General features: G+C 44.0%; 1 protein-coding gene across 1 annotated transcript in view; it reads right to left on the reverse strand.

Annotated features, from left to right (window-relative positions):
• LOC122401994 (choline transporter-like protein 1) overlaps nt 1–16,301 on the reverse strand; it is a 134,203-nt gene extending 117,902 nt beyond the window's left edge. Inside the window, exons 1-5 of the mRNA XM_043404483.1 lie at nt 16,167–16,301; nt 14,020–14,071; nt 13,331–13,554; nt 5,822–5,954; nt 258–391 (exon numbers count right to left, since the gene is read on the reverse strand). Coding sequence (XP_043260418.1) covers nt 258–391; nt 5,822–5,954; nt 13,331–13,554; nt 14,020–14,071; nt 16,167–16,301 — 678 coding nt within the window. The remainder of the gene's footprint in view (nt 1–257; nt 392–5,821; nt 5,955–13,330; nt 13,555–14,019; nt 14,072–16,166) is intronic.
• Nucleotides 16,302–17,642: the final 1,341 nt, after the last annotated feature.

A 17,642-nucleotide genomic window follows, 5' to 3' on the forward strand; every position in this document is an offset into this window, starting at 1 on the left:
AGTTTGAAGCTGGTCGGAATATAAGATCGTCTTTCGAGGGGCCTGCATCGTTAAGAGAATAGCCCCCCGGGACCTTTGTTCAATTGTTTCGACCAATCTAAACACCACCGCGCGATGCAGCCCCGCGATGTTATCATCCGCGAAAACAGTCGAAACGGCGAAAGAGGGTCTTACGGGAGCCGGGGGATTCACGGGCGAAAGTCCGGTTCAATGTCTGAAGTTCTCACAGACGCTCGTATATATTCCAAAACCCGTACTTGTCGGTCGTTGATGTACCAGGTGAGATTGGCCGCGGGTTTACTCCGTCCAGATGTGCAGTTCAAACGCAGCATATCGTCAATCCGGTATTTCCTCCTTAACCCGTGTATCGACGGCCCTTGAGAGGGTAATTCTGCGGAACAAGAGACGGCAGGTATACACGGCCGGAAGTATGCGAGGCATGTTCGAAACGCCGCTTTGACGTTTCAGCCTTCTCTCCCTCCCCTCTCCCGATTCTGTGTGCACGTATCGCGAAACGGGGAAAACTTTTCAAGATTCCCGGATGCACCGACATACCGATACCATACCATACTCTCCCTCATCCCCACCATTTTCACCCAGCCACGCGCATACACACACACACCATTCTCTCTATCTCTGTGCCACGGCCTGATGAAAAATTCTTCTTTTATGCCTGGCAATTCGCGCTCGCGTTTCGATATCGAAGTAATGTATTCATAAGAGAGACACCATTGTCCCAGGCTCTTTCAGCCACCTCCCCCTCCCTTCGCAGACCCGGGTGTACCAGTCGAGGCTGTGCCAAATATTTCGACGATGTGTTTTCGAACGGTGCGTTTGATATTTTTCCGTGTGCGCGTTTCTCCTGCACCGGGCGAGGATCCGCGCGCCATCGGTACAAACGATTGCTCGCGACGCGAGACACACACAGTTCCTCGAGTTTCGTTTTGTCGGGATAACGAGAACGGGGTTCGAGTAGGAGGATCCTTGCCGCTCCTTTTCCGTCCTATCCCCCCCTCCCAACCGTAGCTTTTACGATTTGCAAGAGCCTCTTGGGCCTCTGAGTACTTCTCTCTCTCTCTCTGTCTCTCTCCCTTTCCCTTTTTCTCTCCATCTCGATCCTATTCCTCTCCTTTCTCGCCGCAGTTCGTGGAAAAAAATTCGAGTGACTGCTACGCGCATTCATCGGTGGAACAAACACGCGGAACGCACCGAAAACCTCCAGGTACACTCGAGGACAAAATGATCGGACACCCCCGTAACAAAGAACAGTTTTCGCGAAAATAAAATAAGAAAACCCAGAAGTTTCGCGGTCACGAGGTTCTTCTTTTCAGAATTAATTTGTCAAATTTATTACTATATATATCCGTGTGATTATTTCGTTATATCTCCGTTTGAAATTGTCTCTGGTGCCGCGGTGTAATACTTCCATTTCATCACGTTTCTCCCGGCTAAACGCTTCGGCACTTCATTATTTCTCTCGCATAGATTACATTTCCTTCCATCCTCTTCAGCCTAATACGTCTTCCAACGCGTAGCCATTAAATTCTGACTATTATCCTTCCCCCGCTCGTTAAGATACTCCGCGGGCGTACTGTATATAATAAGGATTACCCACTTTATTAATCCGTCTGAATATCGTTGCGGGGGGAAAAAGTTTCAATATCTGTTGGAAATCGGCCGCGATAAAATGGCGCTGGCAAGAAGAGACACCAAAAACGCATCGACGGGTAAACTTTTATTGCGCGTGCATTTCCGATACCGGGTTTTTATCATTTTACGCGAGACTGCTTCTCGTTCGCACGATCGCGATTCTTCTGCCCGGGGAAAGTGAAAATTTGTGTTCGTCCGACCCACGCGAGTGTCGCGACAGTTTCGACAAAATGATGCAAACCCAAGGAGAGTTTCCATCGTTTTATGGCGACTCGTGAAAACTCAAAACGTAAAAAAAAAAAGATCCTTTTCTCCGGATTCGTAAAATGCGAAAAATACGCGCAAGATTTCGCTTGACCCCTGCTTTTCGAACGACTTCTTCGTAAAAAATTTCGAGACAACACAAGCTCTTCTATGTGGTCTCTCTCTCACGAGGTTTCACCTAATTTTTCTCGAAAGCTGAAAAAAACGGGGAAATTTCATTCCCGAACGGAGGGACGCGCTTCCTCTCTAACGAAATCCTTCTAACGTAAACCTTCCCGCGCATAAATATTAAGAACGTCTCGCGACGGTCGAGAGAAAAGAGAGAGGGACAGAGAGGGGGGAGGAAAAAATAAAAAGGAATCCCTTTACGGGCAAGTTTCGCCGTTACTTCGCACGGGAAATTTTTCCAACCGAGACCGGAATCACGGAAGACAGCGAATCGCTGAAAGTTTCGTCCGTGATTTGAAACGCCGCGGTCTGATTTCGCGCGAACTTGTATTCCCATAACGCAAGACACTGTACAAACCCGAAAATTGGAAGCACTCCATGGGCAACTCGCGTTAACACTTCGCAGTCCGTCGGCGCGTATTTGCGATCTGAATACTGTATCGCTCCCGACAACGATACCACGGTCTCGTCCAAACATTATTTAAATCCCTTATACATTCTACGGATCGCCATCGCGAAACGGATAATTCAAACGTGCTCTCTTCATCGGCGCGTTAAACGCTTCTTTGACGTAATACCGTGCAATTAATGGCAAAATGAATACGTAATATATCGCGATAAATGGCCGAACGACAAACGAATAAATAAATAAAACCAAGAGCAAATACACTGCGCGTTCGTGATCATAAATTTCGAGCCATCCTTTAACGAACCGAAAACAACAACGTTTCGCGAAAATTTCTCCCTCCAAAAACGAAAATATTACGCCGTCGTTTGCGGAGTACATTATACGACGCGTATTTTATTGCAACGGGACATTGTAGGATCCTTAATTTACTGATAAATGGTCATCGGTACGTAAGAGACTGCGTGAAATATATGTGTAATGAACAGATTGTAATAAGTCCAGCCTACCAAAAAGTTCCAAATCCAACATACTGCTTCGAGCACCTTTTTTATTTTTTAGCGACGCTTTCCCAGTGCCTGTTCATTGTCAAGAATTTGCAAACGGCGCGCAGAGAGCGCGGAGATTTTATTTTTCGCGCGAAAATGATTTCATTTTCATACGCGACGCGCGTATTTTATTAAAATTTTATCTGCGTCTTGTATTCGTTTAAACGACCACACTCAGCATTCGCGAGAATTTGCTCTGCTTCAGACATCCTTTCTATCGACAACTCGATTATTCCACGCGGTACTTTTTCCTTTCTAAACAGTCGTGAATGCCTTATCAAGCTGAAAAGTCATAATTTTTTCCCGCCGAAAGGAAAACATTTCGTTCTCGTTTACCGCCAAGTGTATTTTTATAAGCGGTCTCTGTATTTTGTTTTCGTACGAGAAACCACACGCCGCAGCGAAGTTTTACAATTTAATTATTCCTCTTGTTGTTCGAACGTTCCCTGGAATTTTCGAATTCATTCCGCGGAGTTCGAACGTTCTGTTTTTTACATTAAAAAAGAATACGTTCCATTTTCATACGCAGAATACGTATGATGGGTATTTTCATAATGCCGGGACCTGTGCTTGATTTTATTCAGAATATAAACCAAAACATTCGCAATATTTCATACCGGTTTAGGCGTCTTTCGTATTAAGAATTTAATTATTTTTGGTAGCTGCGTCTCTGCTTTTCTAAATTTTCAAACGTTTTGTCGAGCTAATAAAATTTCCCTTTTCAAGAATAATATTTCATTTTCATTTCTACACGCGTATCCCCTGTCTCTTACTTCCGCTTAACCTTTTCAATGCTAAATTAATCAGTGGTAGGAAAATACTTTACGGAGAATTAATTTTGAATATACCATACAACACAAATTTAATTAAAACGAACCTGCGCTTATTTTTGTTCAAGAAAACACCACCTAGCATTCATAACTCAACACACTATGCCAGACACTTTTCGAATTAAAATTTCGTCCAACCAAAATATTTAATATTTCATGCAGAATGCGTTTTCTAAACAATACCTGTCTCTCCATCTCGTTCAACCTTTTCGATGCAAAATTAATCAACGGTAGAAAGAGATCTGCTGTGAAAAATTCACTTCGTCATTTATTCTTTCGCAATTAGACCATCGTGTTTACGTAAAAAGTAAATCAAACGGAAAAACATCCCGCGTAATCGTACACCGGGGCCAAGAAGTTTATATATCTGATGTTTTTCTAAAATTTCAGTATCCAGAATAATATTCTTAGCCGGGCTCGAGTATAATCGAGCGCGGCAGTTGAGAGGTTAAGTATCCACTCCCGGCACTAATGAAAGTTTATACTACTTTGGACACCTTTCCTACTACCAATTTAATTATTTCTTTCGACGCCCTTTTATTCCCGAGAATTAGCAAACATTTCATCTGGGTCAAAGTCGTGCTTATTTCTGTAAAGAAAATACTTTCCTACCACCAATTTCGTTATTTCTATCGAATTACTTCCGACTTGTACCTATCAGCGTAAAAAGAAAAAATACTCTCTTCTTTGCAGATTCTGTACCGATAATTGAATTATTCCAGCGTTTGCAAAATGTTTAACCCTTTGCACTCCGAATTATATTTCAATTTTGTTACCAGACTACCCAACGCTTTTAAGTGTTTTATAACAATTTAAACAAATAGAAGAACAAACAAATTCAATGAAATATCTGTTTCATTTGCAGTACTGCTGTATTTTGTAATTTTCAAGCGTATGATATCTCTTTGGTTTGGACTTGAAAGAATGTCGAGTCACACTCGACATGGGAGTGCAAAGGGTTAACTCGCGATACGTAAGTCGTTTGATAATGAAAAAAACGATAGGACATAGTTGTTGACGACCGAGTGCAGGATCTACGAAAGGACCAGGGTGCATCGGGTACCCGGTCTATTAACTTTCTAATTGCATCCTCAAGTACCTCTTCAGTTCTTAAATTTGCAAACGCTCTTCGTCCGTGCATTTTCCCATCTATGGAGTCTCGCGCCGCGAGACTTTATTGCTTAATCTTGCCCCTTTGTCGCGTTGCTTAACCGAGACAAAAGGCGAGATGCAGAAGAAGTTAATGGCGCCATAAAGCAATCATTAAAGCAGTATCCCCGCAGTCGGCTAAACAGCAATTACATAATAGGTGGATCCAGCGAGATGGTAATTTTCGTTATTTGTTCGGACGGTCGTTCGTCGTTTTCTTTGCTTCTATTCAAAGACGCGACAATGAAGGAAGATGGCCTCGAATTTACGGCCGGCAGTGTATTTACCGTACCAACAACATAAACGTTGCCATTCCGCGCGGGCGCGGAGGCGACTCTATCTTTAATCCACCTCAGGCTTCGTGATCCCCAGTGGGGTTTTAGCTTTCGCGCCATTTGGCCTCGCAATTTGTCATTCTACGTCCGATAAATTAATGAGCAACGCTGTCGGCGCTGCCAGGCGTCGACGCGTGCTCCTCGTCTCTTTTAGTATCACTCGAAATGAAAAAGAGAAAAAGGAACGAGCCAACCGCGGATGGGGAGGGTGGAGGGATAGAAAATAAAACCGCAGGTTAACCTAATTCTCCTTCGCCTAAAACACCTAATTCCCGTTCATTCCGTCGCGTGTACCCGCAGTATTATCTTCGGCTCGGTCCACAGCGATTCGCGTAAGCCCTTAAGTCCACCCGGGCCGTGGCTGGTATTAATTCGCAGTTCGAAACTGCGAGCCAACGCGGCCGACTTCCAGGCGACGTTCTCTCGCGCGTAAAGTTCCTTCTGCCCGTTAATAAACACCGTTTCCCTTACCGACGACGTTCATGGTGGCGTAAACTATGGCCGTGTGGAACGAAGCGTCGGCCGACACCTCGCAGCTGTACTCCCCCGCCGCGTCCAGCTCTAGATTCGTCAGACCGACCTGCGTTGCGTTGCTCTCCGATCTCTGCAACACACAAAACCCAACCGTACAATATTTCCTCGATGCATCGCTCGATTTTTACCTCCTCATTACCCACACGCAAATTTCGAAACCGTTCTCTTTTGGGGGATCAGGACTCCGGGTAAACGGTGGACAGCGAAATCTGACGATCTTCTGGGTTAGATCTGATTCTTACAGGACTTACTCAGGTAAAATGCATTTAGTATTAATTTTAATACGGATGGAATATTTGAAAGATCTGTTCGACCTCAGTAGCACGTAGTATAAGCTTGGCCCCAACTCTTTTCAACGTCTATTGCGATCAGTCCACAATGAGTTTTAGAGAAATATATTTGCATACACGATCTGCAGGGCCAGAATAACGCGAAGCGATCTGGGATTCGACACAAACTAGGAGAGCAGCAGAAGAATTAATTTCCTCCATCCCTCTCGGGGTTCCAAAGATGGCCGTGCTCGATACATAAACACAGGGACTTTATTTCGTATATCACCGTGCCGAAATTCTATTGTCTCGGGGAAAAATAGAGGTCGAGTACTAATGTTTCTTTCTGTACGCGGCGTCTTCCGCGCCTCGAACCGGTTCGACGGCCAGAAATTTATGACGCCGGTCGTCCATAGAGGCGCGCGCGCGAAAAAAAAAAAACAGCGAGAGAGGAAGCACCGCGACCGGAACATCGATCAATCGGCCGGAAGACAAAGGCCCCGCGCGGCCGTTTCGCATTGTTCCCGTCGACGGTTGAATAATCCGCGCTGCGAAGACGGCAACTGGACCGAGCGTTCGCCTCTTCGCGATATCGATTCGGAATGACGGCGTGTCATTCGCCCCGTTGCGAACAAGCCCTGGCAGGGAGAGCTTCACGCTCGCGGAACACACCGGCCACGGACGCGGTTTACGAGCGACATTACGCCCCGTAACGGCGCGTCCCCCGTCGGCCGCGGCCGGTGGCGCAGAATTTCGCGACGCGTCGCGATTTATTCGCGCGTCCTGGTCGACGCCACCCCTGCTCGAACCCCCTTTCTCGCCCCTGCGAGAAATTCTGTTGCTCCCGCAGCCCCGATGCTGCCGCGAGACCGCAACCCGCAGCCCCGGACAGCCTAAACGCGACATCCTCGCACGCGACCATTCGCTAGCGAATTTCTTTCCACCCCTTACGATGTACTTATTTAATTTCGAGACTGAGAAATGCCAGATTGGAGAGAATTACTCTGAGGATTTTTTATAAATTTTTTCTCTTATTGGGTGTAGTCATGAATTTGCTTCTCCTCCAACCCTTTGTATTTGGCAAATTTTTTTTTAATTTTGCATCTGCGCGATCAGTGTAGAATAGTCGAAAAGATGGAGCAAAATTTGATCGTACGGATCGCCGTTGCCAAGAAAATTGCCTGGAATAGAGTGGGACTCGGTTCAAGTAAAACGAGCAAATAATGGTCGGACGATCCTGTAAATATTCAAACTCGATTATCTGAAAAACGGACCGTTCTACGGGAAATTTTTCAAGAGATCGTAGAACCTACGCGAAAAAATATGTCGAGAATGTGGGATAACATTTTCTCGTACGATGCTTCGTTTCCGAGATAATAGGGTTTAAAAATTTGTATGCGCGTCTGACCATACCTCGATATTTCTACTTGGCCGTGCAACATTCCCGCGTGGATGAATTTTTATGGCTGAAACGGAGCTGAATCTATGCTTGTTCGTTACTTAAGTTGTTAATTTCGTATTAAGTTCTCTGTTTACAACGTTTCCGGGTTAAAAACTCCCCTGATTTAATATCGAAATTGCTTATCATCCGGGACACCGGGAACTCACTAGTATGAACAGTGAGTCAATAATTTCAGGCAGGAGAACGTCCGCTGTCGCTCCACCTATGATGAGGTGATTGTTCGGGACTTTATACACCTGCAACAAAGGTGTTGGATTACTGGTATCTGGGAAGCAATCAAACGTTGGTTGAAGCCAAATAACCGAACACGAGATACTGTTACTATTTACGTTTTTGCACCAACGACGATTAAAACAGCTTAAATACTTTCTTTCGATACACTCGTTATCTTTAATCGTTCGTTCGCTTAGAAAAGAAAAAAATACGTGATTCTAATTCCCATTAAAGTCTACGCTTTTAAAGCTGACGCGTTTTTCTATCTCTTTGTACATCTGATCGATGCAGTTATTAATAAAATAATTCCTCTTCCCAACCATGTATCTCATTAGTACTACTTGTAAAAGGTGATTCAAGGAACCAGTTGCTTAATCTTTATACGATCTGAGGTCCATTGAGGGACCCAGTTCTCGTTATTTCGTTAATAACTCACGGAACCTAATTGAATTAATCCTCTGCGCTCCGCGTAATTAGGCTATACACGTTGGCAGCTACGCAATCACCTCGTAGAGATCTTGGCAATTTGTCAAATTTTACGACTCCTTCGGAAAGACTTCCTGGCATTCGAATTCACCCGAGAACCGTTCGAAACTTTACCGGCTATTTTGCATCGGATAAAGTTGCATGTAAGCAAATTTAATTCCATTTTACGGCGAAACAAGATCGTTTCCGATGCAAATTTCGAGTCGAAACATTCGGTATCGAGCACTTGCGCCGAAAGAATTTTAATTATTCCCGGAACGTTCCGTTTTACGCCTATATGTTGGGTAAATAAAAAACAGGGGGAGGCTCGCCATATTGAGACAGTTTCGCGTTTCGCGTCGATTTATTCGTCCCGTTTGTCCCCGGGAGCCATCTTTCTCGTCTGGGCGAGAAATTCTGTCGCTCGTGGTGGCCGATAGCTCCGCGAGACCGCAAAGCCCGGGCGAGGGCCAGCGCGACATCGTCCCCCCGCGCTCGCGAGGATTTAGTAAGCACGGCGAAAAAGCAATTTCGCCCGGTTCTTTGTAATTTTACAACGCGCTATTAGCGCGGAGTAACGAGACACTCGCATGTTGAACGGAGGATTATGTAAAGCCTCGCGGGGGAAATGATGGCCGTTTGAAACTTTTGGTGTGCCCCCCGGAGCTCCTGTTTCGCAGGAAGAATTCTGCGCGAAACGCGATGGCGGATCGCGCCGCGCCGTATTGCATCGAACGTGGTACGAACTATTTTCGTATCCAGGAGAAATTACCGGCGCGCTAAACGAGGCGTGCCGTACGCCGAAACGTTTTTGAGATAGTTTCTCGCGGAACGAGGGGCCACGAAACAGCTGATCGCGTCGGATATAATTCAATCTTTTCCCCCTTCTTTTTTTTTTCACTCCCCGTTCCACGGTTCGATCGCATTGACCGCGTTTATCGCCGCGAAAGCGCCACGCGAATCGAGTTATCCGGTTAACAATCGACGAATTCGAAAGAAATTCGGTTAAACGTCGACAAAAGTATTTACATTTAACAAATAAAAACGAGGCAGTCGATCGGTGAAAATCGAACGAACCGCGGAGCAAAATTGATTCCATCGAGAGTTTCATTTCGCGAGCCGATGTCGAATATACTCGACGGTTCGTAATTGCTTCTCGATGCTATTTAAGATACACGAGATTAATTTTCTATACCGTGGAACACGCGGAAACGTTTCGAACGCTTGTAACGACAGTTCGAACGAACCACTGTCCAAGACGGGGTCTGGAAGAATCTATAACGCGGCATATCCGTTCCCAGATCACCTAATAATTCACGAGACGTCGGCCATTCTGCAGTATACATAGTCGCATGAAGAACTATTCACCTACAAACTAAAGAATATTTCTGAACCCATTACGCCGCGGACGTGTGTCCATTAAGTCGTTCTTTTTCCCGACTCGCGGTTGTCAGAGTCCGGAGAATCGTGTCTCTAGCTCATTTACACCCTCGCGGTAACACGAAGCAGATATATTTGTTGATCGATGTCGAATCGATCGGATCGTCCTCGAAATACCATCGAACAATTATAACGTCGTTCGGCCACTGGAAATGCTAAGTCAACGAGCAGCGAAACGACAGAGTTGCCATCATAAAGCAAATATTGAACGGTCACTTCAGCCTCGTTACGCCCGTCTGCCGCGAAAAGTAACGAGTCAAGTGGCCTCTGTACATCCGGTCGTACTAACGCGACTTCTGTGTCGGTACGAATTCTCCATCCACCCCCGGAGGCTGTCGTATATCTACGCCATGATAACGGACCGCAATAGGACACCCAGGGGGGCGCGACCAAGCAATTGCATCCCCCTCTACGGCCCTGCAAAATATCCATTTTTTAACCATTACAAATTTTTCCCTTTACAAGACCAGAACAAGCTTTGGAAAAGAAGTTTTTTCTTGTTGTTCGGTCAGGACACATTATTTGAATCTTTCTTTATTATGTGGTTAAAAAATTCTGATTGTCAGATTCTGATCGTTAAGCTTATATTACAGTACTGCATTCTAGACTAATGAGTTTCACACTCGATGGTGAATCCACAGTCTACTAATTGAATATCGAATGTAAAATGGTTGAAATTAAAAGATCCAAGTGCCTGAGAGTTTGTTCCCCGGACCGTTTCCTAGCGAATATTATACGTAGAAAATTAAAATTCTCTGACAATGATGGCCATCGACGGAAACTATTTCGTCAGTTGATTGAATCGTGAAATAGATATGAGGGCGAGAAATTTTCCATAAACGCGTGTTAACATCGTTTCGGACGCGCGATCGCGTGGGAAGGGGGGTCGTTTTTACGATATCGTCGCGTATAATCGTAGGGACCGTCTCGATTATAGATTCGTCGATATCTCGCTGGCTGGCTGGCGCGAACGATTCGTTTCCCCTAAATGCACTGGTCTCGTCGTAAAAATACCAGCCGGGGCGTGCACGAATCGATGCGTCCAACCCGCGACGCCGGAGCACATCCCCCTCTGTTACCGCTCATTAAGAAGCCCGACTCGAATTCGCAAAGTTCCGCGGAACAAGTTGGAGGGGTGAGGGGGAGGGGGAGGACCAGCGATATCCAGCGCGCCATATTTCAGAAGAAACGTTCGGTTATTGTTCCATCCAACTTCTCGACTGCGATAAATCCCCCTGACGTTGGTCTTCCCTCTGCCGAGGGCGTTTTTTCATCGCCGCGTCGGCCCTGGCCTCTCTCAAAAGATTCCACGGCAGCCCCGTGGGGCACGGTTAGTCTCACCGCTGTTTAAATTTCCCGCCATTTATACGCTTCATCCCACGCGCGCCATTTTCTGAACGCGACGCTCGTTCGCGGGGAATTTTTGCACCTTACGACACTATTCTCATTGATTCGGGATTGAAATAAACAATCGCGTTTATCTTTATATATTTTTTAGCGTTATTGTTTATATATTGAACGATGTGCCAGATACTGTTGATAAAAGATTTTTGTGAATTCTAATTCTAGGCTCCTTGATTGAAGGGATGAAATAGAGAGTTAGATTAATCTTTATATGGAGAGCGTTTTTTCGTTGAGACGTCGCCATGGATTTCCTGGAGAGAATTCGAGGAAGCCTGCAGGGCAGAACTCCGTCTCCGAGAGACGTCGATTCGAATGAAATTGGTAGTCTGGTAATTGGAAAACCGTAGGTACAATATTAGCCGAACATGTCCATAAACTTTTCCGAAAAATGAGGCCAGAATTTAGGAAATTGCGTTCGCGTCGCAGTGCACGCCGGCGACTGTACCGTTTTAACGAGAACGCGGAAACGCAGGCGGCCGCGACGCCAACTTTTTTTTTGCCCGGAATTAAAAACCCGTTGGTACAAATTTTTTATCGCATTATTAACTTTTCAACAGGTTATTCATTCAGTATTAATAAAACATTTTAATATCGAATGCGAGCGTAATGTAACATGTTATGAATTGAACGTGATATAATTGTATTCCACGCGTTTGCATATAATCGGATGAAATTTGTCATACGCACAACGGAAGCATTGATTATCACCGCATCATGTACATCCGTGGAAAAATGACAATTTTTTATATTCTCATTTGCAATTATATACGTTTGAAAAAATTTCTCTATAGGCGTTGTAACTTTCAAGCAAACCAAACTTAATTCATGGTGTATCAAGTAACGATAATAAGCTAAGGTACGTTCGACACGTGGACAGAATAAGTGTTTCAAATTATGTTCATTTACTCAGATCCCTGATCCGTACTGTCCAGAATATTCTGACGTATTTGTAAGAATTAATTCCCTGTTATACGATCGCCTAAAAACCCAATTTGGTTTGTAATAAATGCTACCAACGCCGGCGTATTCAAATTTCACGCGATTGTATGCCACGTTACGGAATAAAATTGTATCACTCGCAGTTCGAAACACGTTATTACACTCGTATTTAATATTAAAACGTTTTGTTAATAATGAACCAATAACCCGTCGGAAGTTAATAATGCAATGAAAAATTTATTCCAACGGGGGTTTGAACCCGCGGGTCAAAAAGTTATCACACAGCCTACGCTGCCACTCAACCGGCGGCCACTCTCGTTAAAACAGTACGGTTACTAACACGTACCGACCAAACATAATTTCCCAAATTCTGACCTCTCTTCCCGCGAAAGTTTATGAACGTATGCAGCTAATATTGTAACTACGGTTAGCGTGGGCACGGACCTACCGTTCCACCGCAATTTTATCGAATTCTGCATCTCTTGCCGACTTTCATTCGTGTTCAATATGGCCGATAACCGACATCTGTATTTCTGGGACCACGCGTATAATACGAATAAGAATTTTCATTTAAATATTGACTCCTTGAGAGACGAGAAAAATCGATTCATGTACAAAATGTTAAAAAGATGTAAGAAATTGTATCATTGAAAAATAGCATTTCTAAGATCACGTGTATGATGTGACATATGACACATGACACTACTATCCAATATAATGAATACAATATTAAAGCAAGAAATTATATTATGTCGAGGGAAATATGTAGTGTACAACGTTCTAAAATCAAAACGTTACTCTTGCAGAATATTATAGAGTTTTCATGTGTCAGTGAACGCGTCGAAACGAACAATTATAATAAGGGAAACGAACGAAGTTTCGACTAGGAGGACGCTAGAGATCCTCCATCTTTGATAGTAACTTACGACGATCTTTCTTCGCGAAGTATTTAAAACTGGCCACGCGTTTAGGATCGGTGGCGCCAAATGGATAGCAAAGAGAGAAAAACCGATGATTCCCGATCATAAAATCCTTTAATTTATGCAAGTAGTGTATATTGGATAGCAGATATTATTAATAAATTCCGGAGACGTTGGTCTTCCCGGAGGCCAGGGGCGTTTTCTTCGTCGCGGCGCCCCAGCCTCTCGAAAGATTTAACAGAGGCCCGCGGGGCACGGGCTCGGGTTTAAATGAAGAAGAAACGAAAGAGGGTTGAGGAAAAAGGGTGAGAGGGGGGGGGGATTGGATGCTCACCTTCACCGTCAAGTTCCCGATAGGGAAAGTCTTGACGACCGGGGTCTCTTTCGGGGCGTAGCGATAAAACTCTCGACCCCCTTTGTACCACTTGACGGCGTATAAAGGATCCCCCTCGGTGTCATACCAGCAATTCAGTATCGCCGAGTCACCTTTCTTCACGGCCGTCGGTATCTGGATGCGCACTTCTCGCAAACCGGAGCAAATTCCTGCAACAGACAGGTGTTTCTGTTTAGCGTCGGGCCTATTTGATCGCTCTGTCGTCTGCACGCCCCCGCCTGTCGCATTTTTCCCGAACGCGAGACGTTCCTGGATATGGTGTAACTTCTTCATTGTCAGTTACAGGCTACAACCCCCCACTACCGCGCAAAAACTTTCGACCAACCGGAGAACAGGAGAAACCGAACCCGTAACCGTAACCGTGCGCGACAATTTCAGTTTGCGTCGTTTTAGGGACCCAAAGGTTATAGAACATGCAACCGAGCCGCGACCCATTTTCTTATGCAATTTTATTTTTGAATATTCGAGCGTGTTTGCTTTTGAAAAATTGCAAATACCAATATCGAGGCCCGTAACGTTCTGATTTAAAATTTTAATTCGGAGCACAATTCCAAGCTACAGACCTGGTCGTAAAAATGAACGGACGGAAGTGAAATTTTTTAGTCATGACTCCACGTTTCGTCCCCTATAAATTAGAATTCGAAGGTTAGACGAACACACGTGATACGGGGAAATTAAACGCTGAAGGGACGAGGTGTAATTTTTGCACGATGCTTTGGGTCTCCGACAAAATTTTGTATAATTCTGGAAATCTTCGCGGGATTTTAACGGGCAATTAACGAACGAATCTTACGTCAATTTCTGGAATAATCAATTGTCTGAATTACTGGAAGACGTTCCTTTGGATGTTGTACGTCGCATGTGATTTATGCATGACGGTGCACCGTCCCATTTCAAGCGACCAGCCAGACAGTTCTTGAACGATTTTCTAACAGACGAATAAACCCTGCAAAAGCTATTGCCTGGCTCGTACACCACGATGGATTTTTATTTTCCGAGATAGAAACGTTTGTCCATTCGCTCATTGTAAATATTTAAATACTTCGTCAGCCCAGACGAGCGGGCTGCTAATAATAAACGCGACGAAGCGCCTGGACTGTTCGTAAAATCGAAAAACATTCGAGGGTGGCTATTCTCAACACTTCCGACAACCCCAACTGGCCGAATTTTATTCCCCAAACGACGAACAACAATTTTAGACTCGTTGATAAATTAACTTTATTGTAACGTCGATTTCCAGTTTGTAAAACTCTAGGATTTTCTATCGTTTGTGTTTTTAACTCTCGCATAATGGGGATCGATCGAAAGTCCAAGAAGAAGAATTCCTGTTAATTTTTTCGGGATTAGGGTGTGTTTTTTCACCGGGACGCCTAATAGCACCGGAGGAGCACAGTCGCTTATCGTTTAATTTGAATATTAATTATTTCACGAGCGTATAAATATTCCGGAATTAATTTTGTTTTTAGCAGTTTTCGTGGATAAAATAAAATTCATACAACGCCCCGTGTTAAGCCGTTGCATACGCGCCAAGTATAGAGGGAAAGGTCCCGGCTTAAAGGGAATTTAGCCCAATGAATAAGTAGAATGTGGACACTGTCGAGTAATATTTCCTTACTCGCAGGCGTTACGAGGGCTGACTAAAACGTCTGACCCAATACGACCCGCAATTCCTCCCGGAACTAATTTTCTCTTCTCTCTGCAATACTTGGTATCATTCGGACGAGTTCGAAGTCTACAACGAGTACGTAGATCAGCCCACTGGTCGAAAGCAACGATTTAACTTTGGAAAACGACCGTATGAATTTTAACAACTTGATATATTTGTCTCCATCGAGATTGTAATTGTGACAGATGAAAATTATCGATAGAAAGTCAATAACGAAGGTGGCTATTTTAAAATTAGAATTTTATATAATATATAAAATTAAATATAGAGATATTCGTGTTACTTCCAGCCCTGTCGAGACGCTAAAAAGTAATAATTGTCGACGAAAGTAGTAAATATTAAAGCACTTGTTAAACGACTCGAACCGGACGCAATAAATACAGCTTTATCGACGCAGTATAATAATAAAACATCCATTCGAAGTTTGAAACGCGACGCAGTAGGAAAAGATAACAACGAAATCTTGTTAATACACCGAATCGTAAATTATATTCGTAGATTAAGGTTAATCACAGGTTAGGTTAATTACAGCACGCAGGGCTCGGGGATCCCGCTCTTCCACCTTGATTACATATTTATGTCTGCATCTACATATCATATTTTATTCAATTCGTCGATGAACATTTTACACGACCACGGCGCAATAAGGACGTATTATTAATATAGAAGCAACGTTAATGGAAGTAGATACACGTAGTTCTACGCGCGAAACGCGTCGGGGACGTGAGTTGTAGCTTTTAATTTGATTTGGTCGGCTGTTCGAGTCTACTTACGACTTCAGATATTACTTTTTCTATTGAATTAAACATCTATTTACCTCTGTTGCGCGTAATCGGTTAAAATGGCAGACGCATTTATTCGCGGGGGAAAATTCTAGAAAATGGCAGTAAAATAATTAACGTAGATTACGTTGGATAGTTTTAGACTTTTTAACGATTCCTACATTCGGTACACAATTTTCCTACAAAAAGTACACGCAAAATATTTTTTCCTAAATTAATTTCTGAAGGTTTCAAAGTACGGAGAAATCGTTCGCGAGAAACCCGTTCGAAACAATCTGGCGAAGGTGTAGAAATGCTCGATGGAAGAATTCATTCGTTGGTAGCGTACCAGCAATCGACCTTGGACTCTCCAACAATTCTTCAGCAGACTGACCAACTCCTCAATCGCTCGGCTCTCTTGAACCGTCGCGCACACAGCGCACTTACTGCGATGGTTTCCGTATGCCCAAGGCTTCGCGTACATTTTTAGGAGTCTCTCCAGACACACTTCAACCCGAACCTTCAAACCCAAACATATCCACGGGATCTCTACCGCACTTGTCCAATACACTTGTCGTTCACACCCGACGTCCATAGAGATTTGTTCGCTCCCAGAATATTGGGAAGCACAGCGACGTAATAACAATAATGGACCGTTCGCCAAATTCCCGCGCCCTTAGCCCGACATCTTCCCTATTTGCACCGAATTTTACCCGACAGGGGACTCGGTTTGCTCGAAAAAGCAAAAATATGGGTCTGCAAATCCACTGGGGCTGATCCACAAATAATACAAACATAAATCAATCTGTTCACATACGGTGCTTAATAGCCTGTGACGTTGGCGCGATTTTAAATTAATTAGAAAAAACGTAAACCTTCAGGGACCCTCGTTGCTCACAACTTATAACAAAAATAATCCCCTATATATTGTGATCTATATTACAAAATTGTAATAATAGAAATATGAATTTTAATTATTTATACGTAGTGTTCGATGACCCGTGATACGATTTGAAATTAATTGTGAGTCGAAGATGTTATAAAATTGCAGTAATGGTGGTCTCGAAGATCGAGTAGCAATTTGTTAATTAGCATGCAAATTAGCGCCGAATGGAAAATGTATGAACCGCCTTGAGAGGTACGGAGCGACTTTGGGAACTCCCTAATTCAAGTCGCCAGTTATAGTCGCAACAATATTTCGCAGATATCAGCGAAACTTGCAGATTCTGTTCATTAAAGTTTCCCCGATTGTCAGCTCTCGAAGAGTTTGACGGACAACTGTAAACGGAAGTTGTTTCCTCCCAAGAATCCAAGTCGGACTCCGAGGAGGAAATCTATTGATAGCTCGGACAGCTAAATTAATAGGACAGCCGGGCAACGAGTGAATGATACGATTGTCAACTTCGATTCTTTATTCGCCGCGAAACTCTATTTAAACTGTTCCAGTTCGGAGTCCAAAGCGAGAGAGATTCTTTCCTTTTTTGACGAATTCTCAAGGCAAGTTTGCGGAACAGAATGCCCGCTATTTTCTAACCGCGCGTAAACCGTTGATAACGGATTCTATATCAACAGTTAAATCTTGAGAAATACGGAGTTTCGTTCGGTTATGTGCTTTTTATTTACTCGGGAAAGGAACGTCCCGGCGATATTCTCGGGCATTTACTGCTTTGGAAGCAGGCCTTAAAAATATGCAAACCAGCAGGGAGACCGGAAAAAGTAGAACGCCGGAATGAAGAAGCCGGTTAAACTGTTGTTACAATTTTCGTTTCGAATAAATAAACGACCGCCTGTTGTACAAGCACGGTTCTGCTTTTTTCCCTCCATT

The sequence above is a fragment of the Colletes gigas genome, unplaced genomic scaffold, assembly GCF_013123115.1.
Source record: "Colletes gigas isolate AHSC1104 unplaced genomic scaffold, ASM1312311v1 Colletes_gigas_Sc00031, whole genome shotgun sequence".
Lineage (NCBI taxonomy): Eukaryota > Metazoa > Arthropoda > Insecta > Hymenoptera > Colletidae > Colletes > Colletes gigas.